This window comes from Larimichthys crocea, chromosome VIII (genome assembly GCF_000972845.2).
Source record: "Larimichthys crocea isolate SSNF chromosome VIII, L_crocea_2.0, whole genome shotgun sequence".
NCBI classification, from domain to species: domain Eukaryota; kingdom Metazoa; phylum Chordata; class Actinopteri; family Sciaenidae; genus Larimichthys; species Larimichthys crocea.
In genome coordinates this window covers 5,914,330-5,940,357 of record NC_040018.1, presented here as the reverse complement: position 1 = coordinate 5,940,357, position 26,028 = coordinate 5,914,330, and the positions used below count along the sequence as shown (strand labels likewise).

Sequence of the window (26,028 nt, the reverse complement as noted above, 5' to 3'; positions counted from 1 at the left end):
ACCTTTAGGGGAACAGAGAGAACCAGCGAGTCGGCAGGAGAGGAAGCCGGTATATTGGCCGTCACATCTTCTGAATTTATTTTTTAACTTTGCACTCCAAAATGAGAAGCGGCATCAAGTTTTCCTTTTCCCACCTACTTTGCCATGTGTGTATGTTCGGCTCATTATTCTGCTGCACTGACCTAAAATACACACTGCTCCTACGCTGATTTAAACACCTTCACGCACCCTAGCAGCCGTTCTAATTTCATAGTCATTATTTCAAATTTGGTCCTGTGGAGTGCAGAGTCAAAACATTAAAAAAACATGTCGCTGTCTTCTGTTTCATGTAATTAAAGCAGTAAATTACAGAGAGATAAACACATAATAAAAAAAAGGACGAAGCAGAGAAATAAATGTTGAAATTCAGAATTTTTTACAGACAAGAAAATGAGCATTTCTCTCAGAAGATGAAAGAATTGCAGCACCACTTATACCTCACAATTAAAGGTGTAGTGTTTTGCAGTAGCAGTGAAAAACCTCTTAAAATGAGTCACTTCTTTTTATAAATTATGGGCCAAAATGTTGGAGAGGAGAGCAGTACTGCTGTTATTAGATATGTTGGCAGCAGTGTTGCCTGTTCGTGCGCTGTAGATTTTCATATTGGGAGTTATTGCTTTTCTTCCTTACAGTGACCAATGAACATTGTTTATTTGTTCATGCAAAACAGGGAGATTAGATTGCATGCATGAGATTTCATACTGAAGATACACAACATACACAGTACCAGTCAAAGGTTTTGAACACACATCTCATGGATGGATTGAATGATCCCACCTCTAGCATGCAGTTCAAGCCCGGCACATTGCACATACGCTGCTCTTGTTAAAGCGTTAGCTGCTCTTGACCACCAGTCACCTCTAATATTGGTACGTTTCAGTGGGACGTCAGAGATGGAATCTCTTGCTGTAGCTCTGACCAGATCTTTGACCCGGAGAGGCTGACAGAGGGAAGACCTCCCAGCAGCTGCCATGTCTCATTACCTACAGTGCACCAGGCTAACGAAACAAATCCACAGCACACACTGCTTAACGGCTCAACCTGAAACTCTATTTTATCTGTATGGAGATAAACGTGTATGTGTGTGTGTGTGTGTTCTTAACACAGGGTCAAACATGCCTATTACAAGAGTGCTGGAGCAACATAATATGGATGCAAGACCAGTTTAATGTCCAGTGTTTACAATATAGAAATATTGTAAAATACAGTAAAAATGACACGTACAAAACATTTGAATCTTTTTTTTCAGGTACTCAAAAGTTTTCTACCTCTTTACACTTTTGCAGCCTTGGGTTATTTTGAAGTGAATGTAAAATGACTTCCACACATCGCTCCTTTTTTTGTACTCGTAGTATGTTTTGACCAACTTAAACTCACACCAGTCTGCACCTTCGTGTGTGTGTGTGTGTATTCTCAGTGGAAGCTATGAAATGGCAGATTTTTGGAGAACATGCATAAAAAAGATGAACAAAACATTCTCAAAGAGCCAAACTTGAGGAATAAAGGAATATCCCAGCATTTTGGGAAATATCTCTGTTTGCTCTCTAACCAGGAGTTTTATCAGTCAGTCCACACTTTAACCTTTTTATATATATCAGGCCTCAAGCATCTTGGGTAGATCAGATAGCCATCTGGTATTGGAAAAATCAGTGTAAGTGCAAACAAGAAATTAGATACACAGTGAAAAGATGCACCTGAATTGCATGAATAGTATTTCTTACTGTGTTGTTTACTCAAATGGAACTACAGGTTCAGATGCACTGTATGCTACAGTTACGCAATTTGACATCCAATTCTTCATGCTTTAGGGCAGGACCGGTTTGCAGGAGCGTCACTCACAAAGACTGCTCAATGTTTCAATTGGAACAGTGATCTATAGAAAGGGAATCAGGGCGGCCGACAGAGTACATTTGATGCTTGGGCATTAGTGCTATATGTAAGGAGAGTAACAGCAACTCTTCCTAAGGTGACTGAGAATGTCAGTGCAGGACATAATCAGCAAGGACAGAGAGGTTATTATAGTAGGTTTGCAGTGCATAAACCTGCCATTACAAAGATAAATTCACATTTGAGAGTCCAGTGGTGGCAAAAAACGTCGACACTGGTCTGCAGATTGGTGGATAAAAGTCATACAGTCAAGATGAGTCATCCTTCACAATGTTCTGTGATCACCTTTACCCTACAATGAAACATTTCTATCCTGATGATCTCTTACACCCATCCATAGCGGTGTCACTGAATGGTTCGATCAGTATGAATCATATGTTATGGCCTGGAGATTGTGGAACGATGTGTTAGACAGCACTTTCATCAACACACCAATCTTTTGGAGGAATGTTCTTCCGCTCCTACGGAGCTGGTATTCTCATTTAACTAGTGATGTGTCGGTCGCGAACGATCCGGCTCCTCGTTGTGAGCCAATTTAGGGAGACGTTTATTCCATTATTTTGGTTGATAAATTAATTAAATAGTTAGTACGTTTTATTTATATAGCACGTTTTTACACCGAATGCACTGAGCAAAGTGCTTTACAATGTCAAAAATAAAATAAAATAACATTTAAAAATATAAAAATAATAATAACAGCAATAATAATAAAATAATAATAAAAATTAATTAATAAAACCAATAAATAAAATGTGAGGAGCCGTTTGGGAGCCGAAAGAGCCGGCTCCTTATAGTTATGCAGAGCCAAAAGAACCGGCTCTCCAAAAAGAGCCGAAATTTCCATCACTACACCAGATTTTGAAAAAGGTAAATAAGTATTCATTGTCATGGCAGCTTTTCAAGCTATGATTTTGCAGTGCCCAAATCAGTCTTTGTCATAAACAAGACATCACTTCACTTAGGTCGTTGATTTCTACTGATTTCATTGGGTGGTGAACCGACAAGTCTGTGGATTTTCATGCTTGACAGCCTACATGGATCCAACCTTTGCTTTTTTTTGTGCAAACCATTACATAATATGAAAAAATGCCTGCTGGTCAAGCTCCAAACTGCTGCAGTTAGCGACAATATGAGATACATCTGGTCAGACATAACAGTTCACAAGCAGTCCCTCGCCACCTTTATTTGTTTGCGTTTAAGTGATTGAAGGTGTGACTGAAGGTCACACTTTAACCAACAGGGTGTGTGCACAGGTTGAGTCGTACACCCAGGAGCGAGAGGAGCTGCAGATGAGGAGCAGGGCTCACATCATACATAATGGATGAGAGAGAGAGAGAGATTTACTCTCCGGAGAAAGGAGTGAAGACCTAACGCCTCTGGGCTGGGCATGTGTATGCACGCCGCATGCCAAAGACAAAGCGAGTAGCAACGGCGGAATGAGTGAGGAGACCAAACATGGAAGTGCACGGAAGGAAATAACTGGCGTGATTTCTAAAAAGACTGATCCCTGCTCCGGCTGTGTGCGATGTTGGCTGTTTACTGTGGGCAGCCAAGCTGGCCCAGCTCTGCTGTTGTGGTGGCGGTTCTGATCTGAATGGATCAACCTCCACTGTTGCAACTGGCACAGATCAAAGAACGGGCAATGGGGTGGTAAAAAAAAAAATGTTTTAAAAAAAGATCCAAATGAGCTGAATGTTTGTCGCAAGGAAAATAATTCCAACTGATGCTGACGCTACAGTGTGTGTTTGTGTCCTCAGATATCGACGAGTGCGCAGAGGGCCTGATTGAGTGCCACAACCACTCCCGCTGTGTCAACCTGCCCGGCTGGTACCACTGTGAATGCAGAAGTGGTTTCCATGACAATGGCTCCTACCTGCTCGATGGGAGCTCCTGCATTGGTGAGCATACATTAAATTCAAAAACATCCTCATCACTGTTCGAAATACCAGCTCCTCGGGTCCACCACCTACTTAGTACAGATTGTTCCTTTATCTCTCTCTGTGTTCAGTTACTCCAGACTAAATCGTGTCACTGCACGGCTTCTCTTCAACTCCCTTTTATGCTGGATTTCCTACATGATCGCTTGACTTGCCATTCTTTGTCTCATTTGTCCTCTTTGAAAAAATCTAGCATGTAGCAATAACCTCCTCACTGTGACCCATGGGAGGCTGGGTGTTTGCTCTGATATGCCATCCAGCAGCCGCGCGACAAGGCTAATCAGAGGTTTTCTCACCTTCACAGCTTGAGATCCAGCCACGCGGTGTGAAACCCACACATACTGCCCTTAATGAGATGCTCACGAGGAACGCGCGCAAGCCTTTTGCCGCTGTTGGATGTCAAAGTTTAAGACGTAAATAGAGAAAGATCTGACTCGCGTGCTTCTCGTGTCAAAACAAAGTGCTGATGATTCATGGAACGAGAAAGTAACTCACCTTAATAGATCAGATGTAGTTTTCAGCTGTTTTTTCAGTCATCTTTTTTAAAGTCTCAGACGAGCACCAAAAAAAATCCAAAACATGGTGAAAGAAATCAATCAAACTTTCAGAGTTTACTCCAACATAGATGCTGCTACTCTCACTCCCACACCCACATCCAGATATTTGTTCTGCTACTGTCAGATAACAGATTCAGGAGACTCCATGCGTTTCTTACACTTGCCAAGCAGAACTTAAAAGTCTGTTAGGACCATTTGATCTGAGTTCAGCACTGTTAATCTTACCGGTGTAACTGTTTTACTGCTGATTAAAATGTTTTTGATGTCATACGCTCTGATGAATGTTTCATTAAAAGAAAGAGCTAGAGAAAGTGTTATATAGTTCTTTTGATTTGTTAGGGAGCATACAGAAAGAAACAGACTTCTGGATCATGTGATGCCACATATGGGGGTTACACAGGGTCAAGAATATGTCTTGAAGGCGGAGGAGGGACAGTGTTAAATCGTGATTGTTACGGGACACTGATTTGTTCTCTTTGAGATACAGAGGAGCTATTTGTGTTTAGAAAAGCAAGCTGCATGTAGGTCATTTCTATGGTAACTGAGGTCAGAGGATAGGGCTGTCTCACCAACTCGACACAACAGATAGGTACAAAATGTCCAGCATCAGACCTCTAAGGCTTCTTGTTTGTAGACTAATTTATTAATTTATTTAATTTATGTATTTAGAGTAGTTGTGGCATTATTCTTAGGCTATATAGACGAGTCAGTTTCTCTCCACTGACTGCACTGACCATTGATGAACAGAATTCTCTTCATAGCAGCATTTTAGTATGATCACATCTCTTAAGAAGTCACACTGATTGAAATTCAATTTACTGATTTGCAATAAATAACTTCAAAGTATAGTTATGACCTGCTTGACGTTTAAATATAGTCATTGAAATAATAATATTGGTTTTGATTCATTTGATTTTTTTGCCTTTGGGGCCCAAAATTCCTGGCAGTGCACGTGTTTACCATGGTTACCATCTTAGTTTAACATGGTAAGATTTGCTCATACCAACAAACACAAGTAAAGTGCAGCTGCTTACTGATTCCTGGCACTGACATCATCCAAACTTCAGGATTTTCAGCGGTTCAGCATATTACATATGTCATTCTGCCTGTGTGAGAGCAGGAGCTCAGAATATCTAAATATCACTCAACGAATCCGAAGCCGCTGCTTTTATTTTTGCAAAAGTGAAAGGTTGTAATGAATGCTGCAAACAGGATCGCTCGGCTGAGTGAAACGCTTTCGCTTAACCTTTAGATCAAAATGCAAGATCAGCAGTCCCGTTTGATTCATTCACCTCGTGTGGAGAGGTATAATTTCAGCACATTCCTGCAGATTCAAATTCAAACTCAGTTCTTAAGAAGAAGTGATGTGTACAGGTTGAACACCGTGCAAACATCTTTAAAGGCAGAGTCACCAGCTCCCATTGTCTCGTCACAAATGTCTTGTCCCTGTGATTTTCTTCCTCCTTTTGCAAACCTAGACACACTCTGTGTCCGTCATCCAATTAGCGATTTCAATCTTTTAATTGGGAGTCACCGATAGGCCACCACAAGCAAAATGTAATTAACATTTCTCTATTAATGAACCTCTGCCACGCTTCCATAATTTAGTGGAGATGAACTTAACTATGAGTTTAAGAGTCCAGTCTTTTGCACAAAACATTGACTGCGGTGTTCAGGCGTAGGAGGTGTTGTTTGATAATGTAATGAAGAAAAGGTCCTTGCTAGAATAGCTTTATGGATGAAAAACAATATATTTGTGGTACATACGCAGAAAATGGAACGTATTAAGCATCTCAGATAAAGTACACCCGTTTAAGTGGATGTTTCCCTTAATGGTAATATTAAAGATACTCAGCTTGGATTCAGAGCGGTTGTAATGGATTCCAAGGGTCTCTTCTTGAGTCATGGTGAAATAACGTACCAAATTGTAGAAAATCATTCCTGCAGTATGGTCCACTTCTCCGCCGTGGTTCTTATGCTCCTATCACTCAGAGTTTCTCCACAACAGAGGTAGAAACACCATTTTTTTCTGTCGAGCGAGTGAAAACATGACGAGAATATGTGCTTCTATGTTTGTTTGATTTATCGGTTACTTCTCGTCAGTCCAACGAGCTGGTGTTTTCGTCTGTCTGCAGTTTTCTTCTCTATGGTGACAAGTGATAAGCCGCACGCTTTTGTGTACGTCATGATTTATTCACTAAGGCTGTTTCTGTGTGCATAAAACGGTGGATAGGAAAGCAGCGGCACACAGGAGCACATATAAAATACACTGATTTTCATACCTGCGTTACATCAGTCACGAGTCTAAATGGACATTGACTTACTTGTTTGTTGAGACGACCCACAAACATATTCATTACTTAGTGAAAGTAGTTACTTGCATGTCAATGAGAGATGGCATTGACAACGGCTTTTCTAGACTTTCTAGCCTTAAAGACAGACAAACGAATGTAGCTGCGACAGCCACGTTTCTCCGCCCAGCACGCGCGTACAGCATTAGGTTGGAAGCCAGCAGAGGCTTCAACAACATCCTCTCATCAGTCAACCAAAGAGAAAGTAGGACTTTGTAGCAAGTCAGCCAGCAACACTAGTCTGAATGCTAGCCAAGCATTTGTGACGACCTCGCAGGAAACAGGAGATAACACACGGATGATAATTAGTGAGTCAGAAGAGGATGATGTTTTGAGGAAGCAGAATGTCTCTCCGTCTGTACAGTTATTGTGTACAACAGTAGTTGTGTACAAAGTTACATCTAGCAAAGAGGTTTCAGGCACAGATTTCAGTTAAACTTTCAGATGCAAATCTACAGCCGAAAACAAAGCAACACTTTCACACATTATTTCTGTAAAAACCACTTCTTTCTTAATAGTATGGTAATGGGCTGATGGGGAAAAAATGTGTTAATATACTGTGTTTTGCTGCAGCAGCAAATTGGGGAATTATGCAGAAGGAGGGCCTTCTAGCTAAAGGATGTTTTGTGCTTTTTTTTTTTCAAATGAACAGCTCTTTGTTGTAGTGTTGGTGTTAATTCATGTTTGGCACATGGAGTAACTCTCAGGGTGTCCTGCTGGGTGACACATGAATCTATAAGAGCCTTTTTTATCTGTAAAGTATACACCCTCCCAGTTTTGTTTAGGACTATTCCCAAAGGTGTCAACACACACTTCACGCTTCGTCTCCGTCACATGTGGAAAATATGTACAGATAAGCGTTGCTGTCAACGGTACAAACGAGACTGAGCACCAGAAAAATGGGCTGTGTGCATGTGTTGGTTCACAAGCCGACACAGAAGTGCCAAAAACTTGCAGTTCCTCAAAAGTCCACTTGAAGCTGGATCAGAACGACTCGGTCTCCATGAGCCCCCATATTAAAATGTCAAACTTTACAGAAATGAACATGTTTACAGCCTGGTACAAAAATAGCTCTGGTGTCTTTAGTTCATTTCCCTGTTTGTTACAGCTGCACAGACTGGTTACTGAATATGTAACCCACCTGATAAATTAGATTAAGGCTTTAGGTTAAACATAATTAAGAGCCTGGAACTTGACTGACAGGTGGTTTGATTAACCAGTCAGGCGTTATTCAGCCTGCCTCAGCTCCACCTGTACTCCACGTCTTTGCCTATTTTTGGATTAGCCGGAGGAGGCATTAGCACCAAGACACTCTGAACTTTCACAACGGCTCTGTAGAACACATCACGTAGACTTTGTCCATGTTTTATACCATCTATGGTTGCAATGGAAATTCCTCTTTAATTTGATACCAAATATGTGGCATTTGCAGCCCGCACCTTACCGCTAGTGATTATCTGATGTAGTGTGAGTAAAACACTTGAACTCACAATGTCTTCGTCACTTTCCACCATGCACGGTGGGTCAGGATCTGCCTCACAACACAGTCTTAGAATCCTAATCTCTTCCATAAGATTACAAACCAGGGAGGGGGCTTTGTTGTACATACATATGAACGTAATAATGTATATTTCCAGTTCTGGTTATTGATGACAACTTCAATTATCTACAATACAAAGCGCAGACTTTATTTTCTTTATGTTTTTATTCACTGGGAATCATTTTAAGTGAGATATGAAACAAACGCCCTGGGTCGAAAGAGCTAAAATAATAATCATATTTCAGTATGATATATTGTAAAGTGTTTAATTGTGTCCCCTTTTTTTTAGATACATGTTGCATTGTGCTGCACATAGCTGTCTTGTGGACCAGAGCATCTGCACACAGCAGTCCATTTGCTTTATTGCTTCGACTTAGAGCTGCATGGGCTGCATCTCAAAACACGTTTATTATGCTTAATGCTTCAGGGAGAGACAGGTGGCTTTAATAAACAGATTGTGCATAAAGATGGGGATGATACACCATCAACTCCCACAGCCTCCCTGCACGGCAGTGGGTGTGTGCATCGTTTTCTCTCTCTCTGTGATGTACATGACCTTTCCATATGGCTGCCCTGAAGACGCACCAAAGGAAAATAATTTAACTACTCAAACAGTGGAGCTTTGTGATGATTTCTAATTACCAGCATCTGTCAAAGGGATTGATTTGTTCCCACTTGTGTTATCTATGCCTGCGTGAGTGTTTGCTGTTGTGTTCGTGCACTGCAGGATTAGTGCTTTCATGTGTAACATTACATGTAGGTGTGAGTGTGAGTAGTGTGTAAGTTTTTCAGAGCTCAGCTGGTTTCTCCAAAGGGCTTTTGTGTTTGGTTGTAAGACCATCTTTCACAGCCTACATGTAAGAGTACGCTTCATCTCCGAGCAGCAGCTTGTGGCTGAATGTGGTGAATGTAGCATGAAGAGCATTAATCCTTCACCAGCGGAGGTACAGTGTGTGTGACTGGCTGATGGGGATTTCATTTAGTGTATGCAAATAGACCGCCGCAACGGGCAAAATAATAATTCTCGCCTGAGCTGTTTTCCTTTCTGTATCCAGCAAACTGTACACTGCAGTCAATTAGAGTGTGTGTTCACCTCTGCTACAGTGTATTGTTGTGGCTGGTGTGGCTGCAGCATCAGCCAAGCCCCGCGCCCACCCAGAGTAGATCTTCCTGCCAGATACCACCGTCATCATCCTGCACTGGAGAAAACCAAATGTGATGTTGCAGAGTGAGAAACGTGTGCCAGAGGCTTTAAGATTTCTATGTAACTGTCCATGTTTTCGCTGCTTTGGTATTTCCTTTCAAGGCATTGCATTGTTCTTAATGACTTGATATTACTAGCTTACTAATTAGGTAGAAATAAATAAACTTACTTTTCGTTTCTGGGTCAATTTTGAGCGGATTTAGCAAGTATGGTGCTGCTTTTTCTTTTCATGCATTCACTCCTGAGTTTTGTCGTCTTAACTTGGTTTTCATTCACAAAAATCTAAAGTAATTTTTCTAACTCCGTAGCTGTATTCTCTGCAGTCTACATACTTCTACAACCTACAGTCCTCTCTATCATGTTGCCTTGTTGTTAACTGCAAACTCTCCATAACTACGTCCTGTTGTTGAGCCATGACATTTATCACCTGGTGGTCTGGGACTAGCAAGGACCACACCATCAACAAGATATGTTTAAATGATTTATGAACAAAATGAAAAGATTGTGAGTGTAGTGTGAACTCTTGTACTTCTTTGGTCTGTTGCTGCATTGTGGGGATGCTTCGATGGGGGATCAGCCGTTGCACCCGGGCACGACGGACACCCTCAGGATGCTATGAGGAGCAGGAAAGAGCGATAGATATAGAGTTTGTGTCATTGCAAACATGAGTGGGATTGTGAATTCACTTAGGGAACAAAATTTTAGAAAGAAATTTCAGATTTCACTTTGCACTTTACAAGTGTTCTGACGCCTGTTGCACACAGATACAAGTTGATCCAAATCCTGATGGAAATGTTTGTAAATGTAAAATTTAACTGTGATGCCTCGGCTGAGAAAGCAAATTAAGTTTTTTAAACTTTTGACGGCCCGCACAGTCCCCTTTATTGTGAATGCATGGTCAGAAAAAAAAAAAACATGCAAACAAAAACATGAAATCCATTTTTTGATTTGTTTTTTATTTTCATTTTTATTTTTTCCACTCAAGGTCTTTGTTCATGCAAGTCCAATAGCGTGCTGTCATTGTGGCGTGGGTGTGATCAATGTCTGTAGGCAGCAGGTGCTGGCAGGGGAGAGCGGAGCTAACTGTTGAAGGGACTTTGGTCTTTTTTTTTTTCTCCTCTCTGTGAACAGCTCACATTTCTGAGGATAAAGAGTGTTAAATGTCATGGCTTGATAAAAGCTAGAGACAGACTTTTTGGCACCCTATTTCCTGTGCTGATAAAGAAAAGTGGATGAAAATGCCTTCTGTCACGTTGGTTCCTTTGGTTCGTAGAGAGTAAAAAAAAAGTGAGGAAGACGCTGACCGAGCAGATGTCTTGTTCCTTTGATGATTGAACTGAATCCAAGAGAATATATAGGGTATGATTGATGAGACTTAAGCTTTGATGCATGTATGCAATATAAACTCTCACAGAAAAGGGGTGTAAAATATGATGTGAATTCCTCCCTCACATTATCCTACGAATCCTTTTGTCAATGGCATAAAACCTAAAATATACTGCATATGCTCATATCACTTGCACTGCATTGCACACCAACAAGGACAGAAGGATTGCTACTAATGTGTATGAATTGATTCAGTAAATTAAAGTAACAGCTGCAAGCCTGCTGCTAACACCCTGGATGCTCCTCCCTAACTGACCACAACAACCTGTAATTTCAGCCTCCACCTCTACAATAACTGAATGCTATTCATTTGGAAGCAACGAATCGAGTGACTTAAGGGCTCAAATACTAATTTGCGCTCAACACAAATTATTACAAATGTTACCCCTGGTACCTGCCGGGCTCCGTAGTAATGTGAGGAAATAGAAAATTTAATCAAAGGAAATGGGCACCGCGTCTACCGCAGAGTCAGTGAAGGTAAACAATTCCCTGTGCAGAGCGGTGTGGCGACGGGATGCTGATTGTACTGTAATACATGTGCATTGTCCGGCGCTGCGGCTCCGAATGAACAAGACTTTAATTCTGATTCATTTAAACTATATTTGGCATTGACATGAGTGGTTTAATTGCCTGAATTTCGGGGTTGTGTATCAAAGTCGTTGCATATTAATGTCACAGTCGGTATTCTTTTCTTTGAAACTGAAAGAATATGTTTAATACCTTGATTTGAAAGACATAAACATGTTTTTCACAACACAGTTTAAGTCTAAAATGGGCAGAATTATGATCAAGGTCAGGAAATACTTCACTGAAGTTTAATATTCAGCTCTGTGTCATGGATTTTTCATGTGGCATCAAACATCATAGCTGACATGTAAGGATTCATTTATCATGACTCGCTCTTTTTTTTCTCTTCCAGACATCGACGAGTGCAGTTTGCAGACACACACCTGCTGGAATGACAGCGTGTGTGTGAACCTCCCGGGAGGCTACGACTGTGTGTGCACGTCTGGTCCCGGCTGCAGCGGCGACTGCCCACAGGAAGAGGGAATCAGACGCAACGGGGAAGACTGGAAACCGAGCTTTGACCGCTGTGCTATATGCTCCTGCAAGGTACAGAAGATGAACACACACGTACAAATTCACTACACTTTGATATAGAGCTTTATCTCTCTTCCACCACTCCCTGCAACTAACTGCCATCTTTTAAGTCTACAATATGTGAATGTTTGATACTGCAATGGTTCTGGGTGGGATATCACTTATAAATCATTCAAGGATGAAGGTTACAGAGAAAAGACAAATAACAAACATCACATAAAATTCAAGATATTGATCAAATCTCTTGACAGTCCCTGATTTTTGCTTAATTATCTCTGTATGGAATACATCTGATATTCCAGAAACCTCATGAGCATTGGGGAGCCTTCTGACTTCATGGCCTCCTCTATACTCACTGTTACAACACTACTGTACTTGCACAAAGACACCACACTCCATTAGCAGTGACAGACAGGACTGGCATCGAGAGATGAACTGACTCAGAGACATTGCTAACAAAGAGAAGAAAGACCAGAACAACAAAAGGGGGGGAAAAAAAGACTCGGGGTGGGAGGGAGACGGGATGAGTCGGATAAATTAACGATGAATAGAAGAAAGCTTCTGAAAAGCAGAACTGAGCAAAGAGGTAGGTGAGCTGGTGGGAGACTGGGAGCACCCCGGGATCTTTCTCTGTGATTGCTTCGCTTGCTTTCTTTTTAGGTAATTAATAGTTTTCTCCATTTTAGAGGACGATTCGGGTTTATTACATCTTTGTAGTTTGTCCATCATTTATTGATTATGATAACGCCACACAACGAATACCTGGGAACACGGCAACAAAACTATAACGAGAGAGCAGACTTTATACTCACAAAACAAAAAGGATATAAATGGATGAATAAATAAATCATAAAAATAAGCTGTTATTGATGGTGGAGTGCAGATGGTGAACCGAGGAGTCCCACAGCCTGGAAAGAAGCTTCTCTGTAGTCTGTCGTGCCATGATACTTCTGTATTGCTTGCCAGACGGCAGCAGGGTGTGCTAACACCTGTATGGATTCTTATGAAACAAAAAAAATATTTGTTCTGTTCTTTTCTGATCACTTTTATCTCAGGAAAGCAAATTGAGCACCGTACATGGTCAAGGAAAAACACCTCCCATCTGTTTTGTCATTAGACCGAGTTGCATTCTGACAGGCATTTTGCGGCGGCTTAACAACTCATTTCTGTGCTCAGGAGGTGGTGCAGTGTCGCTGCAGGAAAGTGAGATATTGATCAGATTTGTCTGAGGCTCAGAAAGTGAGATTAATACAAAACAGACACAGAGGGAATAAAATGACTGGTTCCAATGATGAGCATGGTTCACATGAAATACTCTGGTAAATACCAGTGGTAAACAAAGAGAGATTCCTTATACAGTACGTATGACACATGACATTTCAGTTCAGCATGGTAGTAAACACATCTTCTCTTTCATATTATGTGTAAACTGTCACAGACTGCACGTGGAGATGTGCTCTAGGGAAGCACTGCTGCCTCACATGTAAAAACCCCCAAGTCAAGTCAAGGAATATGTACACCAGCGTTGTAAACCAGAAAAGATGCACCCGTAGAGAAGGGACAGTCCACCGGGTGAGCGGTGGTCCATTCACTTCCCAACCCCTGGCAACAAGCCAAAAATAGTTTGCTCATTCTACAGAATCTGATTATTCTCTAACCCTGTCCTCTAAATTAATTACTCCATCGAGCCTCCATCAATTTGAACAGCTTACAGGTTGACGATTCCCTGCAGCCAACATCAGCACACTGGCCCTAAAACTCTGGGGATAACGAAGAATCACTAAGCTCGTCTCTTTGACGCAAAAGGCATCAGTTGGGTTTATTTTATGGCCACCAGTTGTATGTAGTAACAGTTTTATTTTGTTTGCTTTCTGGGATTCCAAAGAGACTCTAGCTTTGTTAGTTAAACTGTGGGTTTTGTAAAGAACACTGACTAAACAATACACTGTGGTGCCTTTTTAAAATACCTGGTTGTTCGTGATTGTTGTACTGAACAGTATGTCCTTTGTTGGGTTGACTGATGGCTAAAATATTACTGACTCGCACTCTGACAGGCACCCTGGCTCATAGTCAAACCACTGCCATCATACCATCACTGTTTTGGATCCCATCGTGCTGCAGGAAAGTGTCTCAAAAACTAAAATTGCAATCCCATCTAGATATTTACAGCTACTTTGATGTTCAGTTCAGTGAGCAAGACTCGTTTGACTTAGATGTTCAACAGTCACCCAGTTCCCAGACGGATAATCACAAGTAAGATACTCAGCTTGCATTGGGGTAATTTAGGATGCCGTCAGGATCCACTGCCCAGCTGGGTTTTGTGTCAGATGTGGGATGCTCACGGAATGTAAACCAGCATTGATCTTGGTTCCAGGTACCAGAGGGGCTAAAAGAAATTCTAGTCTTGTGAGTGTGAGCTAGACAGAAAGTTACTGTGGTTTGTGTAGGAGAGAGAATCTAAAGATAACTATACACTCGCTGTAAAAGACACATGAAACCGATGGTTTGTTTACCGTTAGAGGAAAGGTGATGAAAGCCAGGCAGGGGAAGTGAAAACGATGGCAGCGGGTAGAGCAGAAAAATTATTTTGAGAAACTCAGCGGTGAAAACTATACTCAACTTTCACCTATGTTCATTTTCAGGAAAATGAAAGGAGAAATCAAGTATATTTTTCTACGCTAGGGACTCAACAAGAACCAACCGCTCTTAAATTAAATTACCTTCAGAGAAAAACAAGTCATACAAGCCTGATAAAAGAGAATGTCATCTGCAGTCATCAAAATAATCATGAGGTTGTGAAAAACGCAGCATAACAATATTGTTTTGGTTAGCACAACAGTGCAACATTAGCATGCATGCCCGGTCTTATTCCTGGCATTAAAATGAACAGTCTGCATTCAGTGTCCTGCCAATTGTAGCGCTACAATTGGCAGTAATTTTCCCAGCAAGTCCAGGGCCATAACCGTAAAGACCAACGGCATCAAAATCGGTACCCTGGGACTGGGCAGTTACTGTAGCAGGACAATATGCATCGATAAAACATTGGCTCTGTATTGCCCTTTTAATGGTATGCGGAATGATTTTATGGCTCACATACATTTTATAACAGCCATTTTATGTAACATTTTTACATCTCCATTACACTGTCATCCCCGGGCCAGACAGTGCTGGCTGTGGTGAGTAAAATGGACCATAAAGTTTTCTCTGGGTAGAGACGGCGAGCCAGGGACACGGCGATCTAGAAGATTCCTCTGCACTTGACTTTGTATGCCAGTCCACACACCAAAGTTTCAAAATATTCTGGCTTCATTTAGAGATTTTAGACATTATAATCCTCCGTAGGTACACTATGCTCATGAATCATCCACCTGAATGACCCGGTGTGCTGGGTAGGTGTCAGATACGCACCACCTTGATCTTATCCCAAAGTCGAGGATTTGTCTGATACTGGATAGTGGTCCCCTTTTTACTTAAACTCTTCAACCAGACTGATGTAAGCTTTCAGTTTTAAGGAGCTGTTGAACGTGAGTCGACCTCACACTGCTCAGCCCAGGATATAAAGAGACGTGAAGTTGAAGTCCTTGCTGGCACTGTTTCTTTGAAGTCAGACACACATGTCGTGACCTAAGTCTGTTTGCCCACTGTGACTTATATTGTACAGGACGGGCAGACGTACTGCAGGAGGAGGCCCTGTGACTGTGGAGACCCAGACGAAGATCTGTTCTGCTGTCCCGGCTGTGACAACAGGCCCAGCAGTCAGTGTCTGGACAAGAGCGGACGCAAACTCTACCCAAGTGGAGCATCCTGGCTGTACGGCTGCCAGCAGTGCCGTTGCATGGTTCGTACACAAAATCGTGCAGATACACACATTCATCCGGAAGCGAGTGTGGTGAAAGTGGTTTGTTAGAAGAATCAGATAAAATCCAAAACACAGAATCTCCTCATCCACATGGAGCTCGGAGCCGGGCTGTGTGTGGATGGCTCAGGTAATTACCATGGCTCTAATTAGAGATGTGGCAACAATCAGCATGTGAGCTGTAAGTGCAGTTGCCAGATCATGTGATTCACAAACAGAAAGAACAGTGCACACAGTCAGATTTGTCTCCTTTTCTTTTTGGTATTTCACCTCTCTGTGTGTCTGTGCAGGAGGGGGAGATGGACTGCTGGCCTCTGGTTTGCCCCGTGTTGATGTGTGAGTACACGGCGGTGGCGGAGGGCGAGTGTTGCCCGCGCTGCGTCACAGACCCCTGCTTGGCCGACAACCTGTCGTATGACATCCGGCAGACGTGCCAGGACCCCGCAGGCGTCTTCCGCCTCAGCGGGGACACATGGCATATGCCCAACTCACCCTGTACCACCTGCAAGTGTAAGGTAGGTCAAAGCGACACCGACCATAATGAAGGTTTTCTTAGCATCCAGGTTTGATCTAACACCGGTGTGGCTAATTAAGTGCTCAACTGAAAAAAAAAACACAACCTTTGTGCTGTTTAAACTTTCTCAGAAGTGGCACAGACAGTTTTTTCAGACTTTGAGGTGGATTAGTGCTTTTACCTCAGCCGCTGGTTGTCTGTCCCTGCAGCTAGACCTTTGTTCCTGTAGTCTCATGCAGTCACAGAAGCCTGAGTGCATGTTCATGTCAATTTTTTAAAACTGGAGTGGAAACTGTGGCAAAGTGAGTTTATCTCGTGTGCTGGAGGATATGCAACTGTCTAAAAACATCTGAAAATCTGACTGTCACAGATGATGTAACGTACATTTAATCTTAAAAGAACAAGATATGCAGATCACTGTGTCAGGAACGTGTCACCACAACTCAGATCATCAAAAATAATAAAAATGAATATGTTTCTTTCTCAGTTCTGCTTATTTTGAGCAAGCAGAATTTAAATTAGCCAAAAAAAAAGCACATCAAATATGTGGCTCTGAACTATAATCAACATATGTGAGGTTATTTCTTAGCGGTTAGATGAACCGAATCAGTGAAAGCATTCAAGTCATCTACAGCCAGACACAAAAGCTGGTGTGCTCACTCACACTGTGTACCATCAGAGCTGAGGCCTACTCAAGTCACTTTGCTGCTCTCTGGTTGGTTGATCACTCACAATAGACATTTTTCTCTGATGAGCAGAGAGGGTCAACCAAAACTAAAAGCCCACCATGATCAGAAGGTACAGGTCCCATTTCCCTCATCACTTATCTGCCATTTTGCACCTTTGAAGGTTCATCACAGTTCAGATTTACATGTCTTCAAGATATCACCGTCTGAAAGTCTTTTCATAGGGACTATTTCTTCAGTGGAAAGTAGCTCCAGCGGAAAGTGTGATACTGACAGTGAGGTCTGTTGATTACCCCCCCCCTTTAAAAAAAGGGTCCTTGTCAGTGGAAAGACATATTGCTGTTCAGTTTCTTGAATTTGTCACTGCCTGGAGCCGCACATCCTAAATTCTGTTCACCTCCGATGTACTGGAGTGATTACAAATCTCAGAGATGAATATCTCAAAATGATAGCAGACAATTCTGACATTGAGTGACAAGAGCACGATAGTGGTAGAGACAAAAATACAGCATGGTCTTTTGTAATTTGGATCAGGGTTGGGGTAAGGTCTAGGGTTAATGATATTGTGGATATTGTGTTAAAATTGTAATTCTTTATGTGTTAAGTCTCTATATTTTAAGTGATTATGACCAGACAGTGTTATTACAGGATATTTAATACTCTCTATCTCCTCTTTCCTGTCTTTTCATGCCGCGCCGCTCAGAATGGAAATGTTTGCTGCTCAGTTGATCTGGACTGCCTTCAGAACAACTAAAGCTCTCCTCCTCCTCCTGTCCTGTTCTCCTCCTTTCACTGCGGGACTGCCATGCCCCCTTCCTCCATCTGACAACCCTCCCCTTGGATTCATGAATAAAACAGACTCACGCACACACATGTGCATGCCAGTGTGTGCACAGGAAGTACAAACACACACTGGACGGACTGGGGGTGTTGAGGCTGTGCTTTTATGCCGTAACTCTGTCGACACAACAGTCAGTGAGTGAGTGAGTGAGTGAATGGGTGTGTGTGTGTGTGTGTGTGTCTCAGGTGGAGACTGAGGCCATAGTCACAACAGTCACTGTGTTGTGTATGTGTCTTTGTGCTGTTTCCATTTCACAACATGTCTTGAGGAAACCTGTTTAGCATTACGTCTCGAACCTCAAACCTGGAGACGAGCAGCGTGTCTTGAGTTAAGAGAAAGGATTCACACCTGGATAGATGCTCCAGCTGTCAGCGTTACCTAACTGTGTGACTTAGTATTGCTTGGTCATCATAATACATGTACTACTGTGGTAATCAAAAGTAACACACCCCAAATTTTATACGATGTGCTGTGAGGTGACACTATCAGGATGCAAAGTACTGAAACAAGAGATAGTTTAATGTAGTAAGTAACACCTCGCAATGTAACAAAAATAACCTTCAAGTCAGATGGCACAGGTTTGGTTTCCAACTTTTCACACGGAGGTGATTTTTTCATGTTATCTCAACTAATATTTTTTTTACTTTCTACTGTGACAAATTAGCTTAGGAGCCAGGCAAATCAGCAGGCTCTCTCCAGTTCCTGGGCCAATTACAACCACTTATTGTTTCATACAATGGCTGTACAGAGAAACACCACTGAGGCATTTTCATTAACAACCATGTACTTGTGACATCTGCATCTCATGTTGTGTTGCTTTCGATGGTTGTAGGTCTATCCCATTGTGTTGAAAAAATTAAAAAAACACTTGGGGACTGGATTCGGCAACATCCATGAATTTAATAAGTCATCAGGCCTGAAGAACACTTCAAATGTGACAATAAACACACAGCTCATGCTTTCATTGCAGCCCTCAGTATCCCGTCATGATTTGAAGTGAATTATTACGACTTGTATCAATCATGCTTGTTCCAGTTTTCACTCGTTTCTAAACTTTTAGTTTGAGGGCAACATGTTTGTGGTGAACCGACTTAGAAATAAGGGATCTGATGCATTTCAGCCTGTGGCCTTTACCAAGGTCAAGACCAAAGGCTGCCAAGCATCAGAAAGCAGTTTGATCTGTGAGTCTGAGCCATGTAATTTGGAAACAAGGGGCAGTCTTGAGAGTGGAGTGCTGGATCTGACTATTTTTTGTAACAGATAATCTGACAAGCACGCCAGCTTCATGCAATGATTGACCAGGCGTGTGGAGGTTAGAAAGCATGAACTGATTGAACTCAAATTTGTCTGTCCACCATTAGTCCCATTTCATCGTGTCTTTGCTCCTTTGATGACCGAGCTGTTCCAAATGGAGGGTGGATGTTCGGAAGAGGAAGTTGCCAGACGTTTTTTATGAAGTTCTTCATTTCAAGCATTCCCCGGCCCTCACTCTTAACCTGAAATGACCCGACTTGATGAACCACATCCAGAGGATCCAGACTCGAAATTAGAACATACACTTTCACACACTTTCTCTCTGCCTGAATGTGTCATTTTTGATGACTGTCAGATAGCTACCTACATCAACAACAGAAATCAAAAGCATGTGAAAGCGATGTGATGTGATGGTACGCAATAGACATCAGCTGAAGCTGTTGACTAAATCGTCTGAGCTTGTGATGCATTGGACTCCACAATTGTCTCCAAGGGCCCCTCAGCTCCGAACATCCACACGGAAGAAAGAGAGAGCGAGTGGGGATAATTAAAGCCATGTCACGCTGGTCTGGATTTGAGTATGCCAGGAGGTCACCAAGTGTCGAATCTCTTTACAGACGGCCGGGCTAATTAAGACAGGAGAGTCTGATGCTTTTCACACATTCACAGCTCTGACACTGCTCCGGTCTCCTACCCCGTCTTCTCCTCCACACCTCTCTGCATTATCCTCAAGTTTGTCTCAAGAGTGCCAACGTTTCCCTGAAGTGTCATCATTATTACCCTGTTTGTCCATCACTGGATTTCTAACATTGTGTCCAAATTATGGCTTCAAAATGCGAACTATGTGTTATAGCCATGAAATATGCTTCAACCATGAAATTATTAGGTGATAGCAGCAGATATCTGACATGCCGATTGCACCCTTTGGTCAGGTGAAACAGTTATTCAGTCAAATTTTGTTTTACAGCTCTTTATAAAACAATCAAAATAGTTCATTTGAGGCAAGTAAAGTAATTTCAGTTAAAGGATAATTGTTTCTTTTCAAAGCTGGTACCAACAGTCAAGGTCTCTCTACACTTTGTTCTTCCTCTCTGGTTTTCCCGTACACTGTCAGCATAGTTGCAGATATCAGAACTCTTTTTTTTATTCCTCCATATACTGCTTCAGAGTGAAAAACAGCCCCCACAGATTCAGATAATCCTCCAAAGTGAAAATGAAACCTCCGTTTTGGCTTCATTAAAATTCCCTTTCCTTGTGAGATGATGTAACTCACCTGAAGCCCTAAAAGATACTTGTATTCCCCATCAAAGTCTGATACTGGAAAGCCTAGTGCAGACAGATTTTACTGTCATTTTACTGTCCCAGACACATTTAAGATCTGAGGCAAAAACCATTGAGTAGGCATGGCTGGAGTCATTCCACTCACTACGACATATTAATATTATAGCCAAAACAAGACGTAGAGCACTTTGCATAGTCAATTTTATCGCATGTTTCCATTCAATGTTACATTTTCCAAGCAGAAAAATCAATGCGTTCGATCTGAGATCAGTTGTTTCATTTGTGCTCACAAACATCGATATGTTAACACCCTGAATGAAAAATGTCTTATTAGTGTTGTAGTCTGTTCTAGCTGAAGGAAAAACTTTGATGAATTTTTTTTTTGGAATAGGAATCGCCGTCAGGGGTGACCTTGGTCTTTGGAGTTGAAAACAAACGTCTCCGCCATCTCCCTCTCTCTCTCCCGCTGACCTCTGTTTAATGCCAAACTACTTCTTGTTTCTGGTCCCTCACAGAAACAGTGGGAAAAGATGTTTTTCTACCCTTTCGTGCACCGAGCGCGTTGTTTGGACTCTCAAACACGGTGGCCGTTTCACAAACTTTTGAGAAAGGTGATGCTGGTTGTTTAACCTCTGGAGGGGGACAGCGGCCCCCGGCGAGGCGTGCCACTGCTCCGACCTCCCAATGTCCTTGTTTGCCACCACATCTGGTTGTGTCTCGACCGAGCATTCTCTCTGTGTACTCTCCTCCATTTTCACAATGCCTCTTGTAAAACTGAAAATCAATGTCAACTGTGCACAAAGTACACACAAAAGAAAAACAAGTGATGTAAATGGTATCTGTACTCATCAAAGTTTAACACAGCAATCAGAAGCAGACATTTGTACAAACGATCACTGGAAACAAGTTTTCAGATTGCTCTGTTGATTGATTTGATATGAAATATAATGTAAACACTATTTGCAAGTCTGTGTGTAAATGTTTTTACATACTGACGATATGATAAAATTATACAGTTTTTTAATTATCATTGTGTTCATGAATAACGTATTCATTTTAGTGGACTGCTTTTCTTTTTGTGGGATAGGTTCTGTTCTGCTGTAAATACTGTGTAAAGCGAAGGGTTCTGTAAAGAGAGTAAGACTATGTGAATAATTCTCACGACGGCTTCTTAGGATCAGAGCGTTGCAAGTGGAGGGTGAAAGAGAAGCAACATTTCTATTGTTTCTACTATTTCTTTATTTTTCTATTCTTGCCTTAACCCTTTTAGTATGTCATCCTTTAATGTCGTTTCACTGTTTTAGGACAACATGGATTGGACTAGCCCGTGTGTTTGTACAGTTCTCAGATCAGTGAGTGACCCTCACTGAAAGCCGAGAGTCAACACAAGTGGATTTTGGGGGGAATCAGAATGAGCTTTGACCAGCATCTGTTCCTGGCGTCTTTGCAAAAAAAAAAAAAAAACGACGAGAAGCTTGGACAGACTTTTCACTTCACACTTTTATTTTTTTTCCCCAACACTCGTCCGTATGAACTGAAAAAACAGACAAACTAGAACTATGTACACATGTAAAAAAAAAAAAGAGAGAGAGAAAAAAAATCTGATGTTGAAAATGACAATGTTGTCTTGATTCAGTTCCTACTAAAAAAAAAAAAAAAAAAAAAAAAAAAAGCAAGCCATTGTGTTTCCCCTTTAATGTCTGACTTTTTAAGAAAAAAAAGCAGTTTTGGACCTTCTAGATCCTGATGTGCTTGTTCATGTTTTTGATAGAAGACTGTGGTGGAAGAAATCCCCCCGGTCTGTTCATTGTTACTTCTCCAGATGAGAGTGGCCAACCTAATTGTACTCAAAGGGTTAAGTGTCATTTGACTTGAAAAGTGTGATGTGATAAGAGTTTGCTGTAAAAAAAAAAAAAAAAAATCTTCAGTTAATAAATATTTTAGTTGTTTACTTTATTCGCTGAGAGTATTTGACTTCAGAGTGTGGTGATGACTGCTAGTTGAACTCGCAGGTTCACTTGGTAGGTGAGTCATGCTTCCAGGGTAATAAATTAAAGGACAGATATAATGACAACCAAACAGCTTGTCACCATGCCATCCACCAGCAGCTTAAAAGTGTTTCCAAGCTTAAGAAATGAAAGCCAATCCCAGCATCAGGATGTAGTCCTGGAAAAGTCTTTCATATTCTACTTTTATCAATACTGATGTTTTCCATTTCCCTCAGGAAAAGTATGAAAGAAAGTACATCCTCTTGATGCTTTAATGGAGTACTGCTGTGCTGCTAACTGGAACAGGTACAGCAACACTTTTGAAGCTACGTTGTTGGGGGGGGGAGGCTGCACAACATTGAACCTAGTGTTTTATAGATTCCTGTAGCACCACGATCGATAAAAACACACATACACAGAGCACCTGAAATCAGACAAAAATACACATATTCACTGAATTGCAGGTATTCCCAGTAGAAATAACCAACTACAGTCTTCAACAGTTAGTAAACACATAAACCTTGAGTACTGTCTTTAAAACATGAAGATGTAACTTTTGAAAAGAAGAAATTAGGACATCTCGCTATGGAATCACCCCGTCCATGATTCCCCAACATGCTCCAAGACACGAGTACTAAGGAGCCATTACTACATCATTACATAAATACTTAGTACTGACAGGTCAGACCCAAGCAGCAACCTGGATGGTTGGGAAATAAAGATAAAAACTGCAATTCGTCAAGCAGTGGCTTTAAGCTGGCTGTAGAACAAGTCAATCTCCATGTTAAAGCCTCAAACTTCACAGCTGAGATAGACATGTTTACAGCCTGCTTGCGACAATGGTTTGGGCTAATTTCCTCGTTCATGTCCACTGTTTTTATTGACTCATCTGTTCAGATGATATTAAGGCTTAATATGCAGATAATTAACTGAGTGGCTGCTTTGATTAACAAGTGCCATTACAGATGGCTTATTAGAACAACCAAGCGTCATTCGTCCTGGCCCAGGTCCACCAATGATACATCACTTTGCTGACATTTAGATTAGCCGGGTGGCAGAAGAAGCAGCACAGCCAACATGGCCATGCTCTGTCAGACCACACCTATCAACTTGGCCTTCATTTTGATCTCAACTACAGACTCACAAGGTGAAATGTAGTCTTTACTACTACTAGGTAGTCATTGGTTGAATCACTCATCCTCATACTTCTTCCTTCATTTCCTTCATACTACCTTTATTTTGATCCCAACAAACAACGTGCTGAAAATCACCTCAGTGAAGAGAAAGTGCACAGGAGTCTAAGACGTCTTATGCTGAAAGGTTTATTAAAGCTTGATCAAGGAGAATGGGGGATTTAAAAACGTATGCTTGTCATGACATGTTTTTCACACGGATAGTCATGTTTACTGACTTTATGGCTCCATCAAGTTTTTGCACACCACATATCCAAACCAAATATTTTTCTGACAAGCACTTTGCTGCCTGTGCATACGGTACAGTAGACTATCTACTATAGATATACAACCTCCCTCCATGGTAATGTATAGTGTACTAAACAGATAAGAATATATCACTCAGACAGTCAGTGGTGCAGTCTAATTTATTGAAGTGGATGTGTGATGACACCCATTAACCAATATAGGACATGCATTCACGCATAACCGAGGGCACTCCAAAGGCTACGTACACACAAGTCAAGAACATTTACAGCTGGAAAGATTTAAACACTTTGGACTTTTTTTTACAGACCTTTACCAGATCATACTGTTATTTTATGTTCACACTGTAATGTAGCTGGACAACAAGCTGCATAGCTCTTTTAGGGGAATCTGCTCTAGGCTATAGGATTATGAGTTCAGATTTTATTGAGTTATTTCTAAAATATTTTGTGCCATTAAAAATGTACTTTGAGTAAACGTTGCTTTGTTACATTGCTGAAATGATTGTGTGTGTGTTTAAATTTAATTTGCAAAGAAAGATTTGCAGCCTGTGTGTTAACCTGATTATTCTATATAACCTTCCTCTGTATAGCCTCAGTAACATTAACCAGAAAACAAGAAAAAAAATGTAACAATTAAACACAAATGACCATGAATAATAAGAGCCGGATACCACAAAGGGTGCAGAAAGCAATATTAGGCTACAGAACTTAGATATTTGCCACTTTAACAGAAGAATAAAACATCGCCCAAGCAGCAACACAGAGATGAAAAACAATAAAAACTCCACAGCGGCTGCAGCCACAAATATACATATTAAAGCAAAGAGAGCTGCAAAGTTTTTACACAGTGCGTAGTCATTTCTCCTGGTTGTTGAATAAATGCAACTCTGTCCTGCTGTGCTTCATAAAGTATTGAAAACACCGTTAAGCTGCAGTTACAAAATGTGACAGAAATTCACAGCAGGAAGGCCTCGCATAGCTCACATGAAGCTCCTCAGCAATGTAGCAAATAACAGAGGGATTCACAAGCATTTTAGCATTTAGCTTCTTTGCCAGACCCAGCATGCACCCATTGGATTCGCGTCATCGGTGTGTTTGTTTTGTGTCTGTTTTGCTGGGCGGTGTATAATATTACTGATTGATTAAGGTAGATATCTTTTTTAACCAAGCAGAGGTGTGTTCGGCAATGCTCTGCGAAAACTTTTACAGAAAAAGTAAAACCTTGGAAAAAGTTACTCAAAATGACATTGTTAGTATCCCTGCAAGTGGGTGTTGTAAAGTCCTAAAGCTCTCTTAGTTGAGCGTACTGCGTATCATGTAGACGACACCACTGTAGGCAGTTCAGCACAATAAGTCTATGTTACCACACATGCAGTGACCTCTCCAATACGACAACCAGACAGTCTCACTTCCAGGCAAAACTAACAGATTTATTAATTTTGGAATTTAGTTGTGTATGGAATTAATTTGCAGATGCTCCAGATCAAGTTCACGTCTTTTATGGAAGTTTTTCTGCCATGGCAAAGGCCAAAATGTTGCCTCCAACAGACTATGTAAGCCTTGTTTACCAGACAGTTAGGAAGAGTAAGCAGTCAAAAGATTAATTTCCAGCCATGCTGCATTACATTTACACTTCCCTGACAAATTTATCTGTTAGTAATGGGCTCATCAAGGCAAGAAAGAAAGGAGAGGTAATGATGGTGACGAGTCAGAGATGAAGAGATGGTGGCGCCAATGACCTGATGAATGAGACAGAGTTACATAGTTGGTTTGGATTTCAAGGACTCTTTAAGCACTTAAAATAGGAGTTATAGTCAAGAGTACCGCTATAGCTGCTATAACGCAACAAAAAACCATAACTACATCTTCATCTTCAAGATGAACTGTGCACACAGTTTCCCAGATTCAGCCTGATATATCTGTTGTCATGTTGAAAACTAATAAAATGGACAATTACACAAGAAAATACACACTTTTAATAATATACAGTACCATTATGTCAGTGTATTTCCATGAGCATCTGCTTGTCACAGATCAGCGTGAATGTCTTTATCTTAGATGGTACATTGAGATACCTCTTGGGGAGAAATGCTGTCCGGTGAGCAGCACTGGGGAGGGTTCAGTCAATTAACCTGCTGTCACTCAGCTGCAAAGCAAATTCTCTG

General features: G+C 41.3%; 1 protein-coding gene across 1 annotated transcript in view; it reads left to right on the top strand.

Annotated features, from left to right (window-relative positions):
* The window catches only part of LOC104922755 (protein kinase C-binding protein NELL1), a 269,223-nt gene extending 247,117 nt beyond the window's left edge, over positions 1 to 22,106 (top strand). Inside the window, exons 16-20 of the mRNA XM_027281540.1 lie at positions 3,684 to 3,824; positions 11,821 to 12,014; positions 15,664 to 15,840; positions 16,149 to 16,373; positions 17,762 to 22,106. Of these exons, the coding sequence (XP_027137341.1) occupies positions 3,684 to 3,824; positions 11,821 to 12,014; positions 15,664 to 15,840; positions 16,149 to 16,373; positions 17,762 to 17,812 (788 nt within the window). The 3' untranslated portion in view covers positions 17,813 to 22,106. The remainder of the gene's footprint in view (positions 1 to 3,683; positions 3,825 to 11,820; positions 12,015 to 15,663; positions 15,841 to 16,148; positions 16,374 to 17,761) is intronic.
* The last annotated feature ends 3,922 nt before the right edge of the window (positions 22,107 to 26,028 follow it).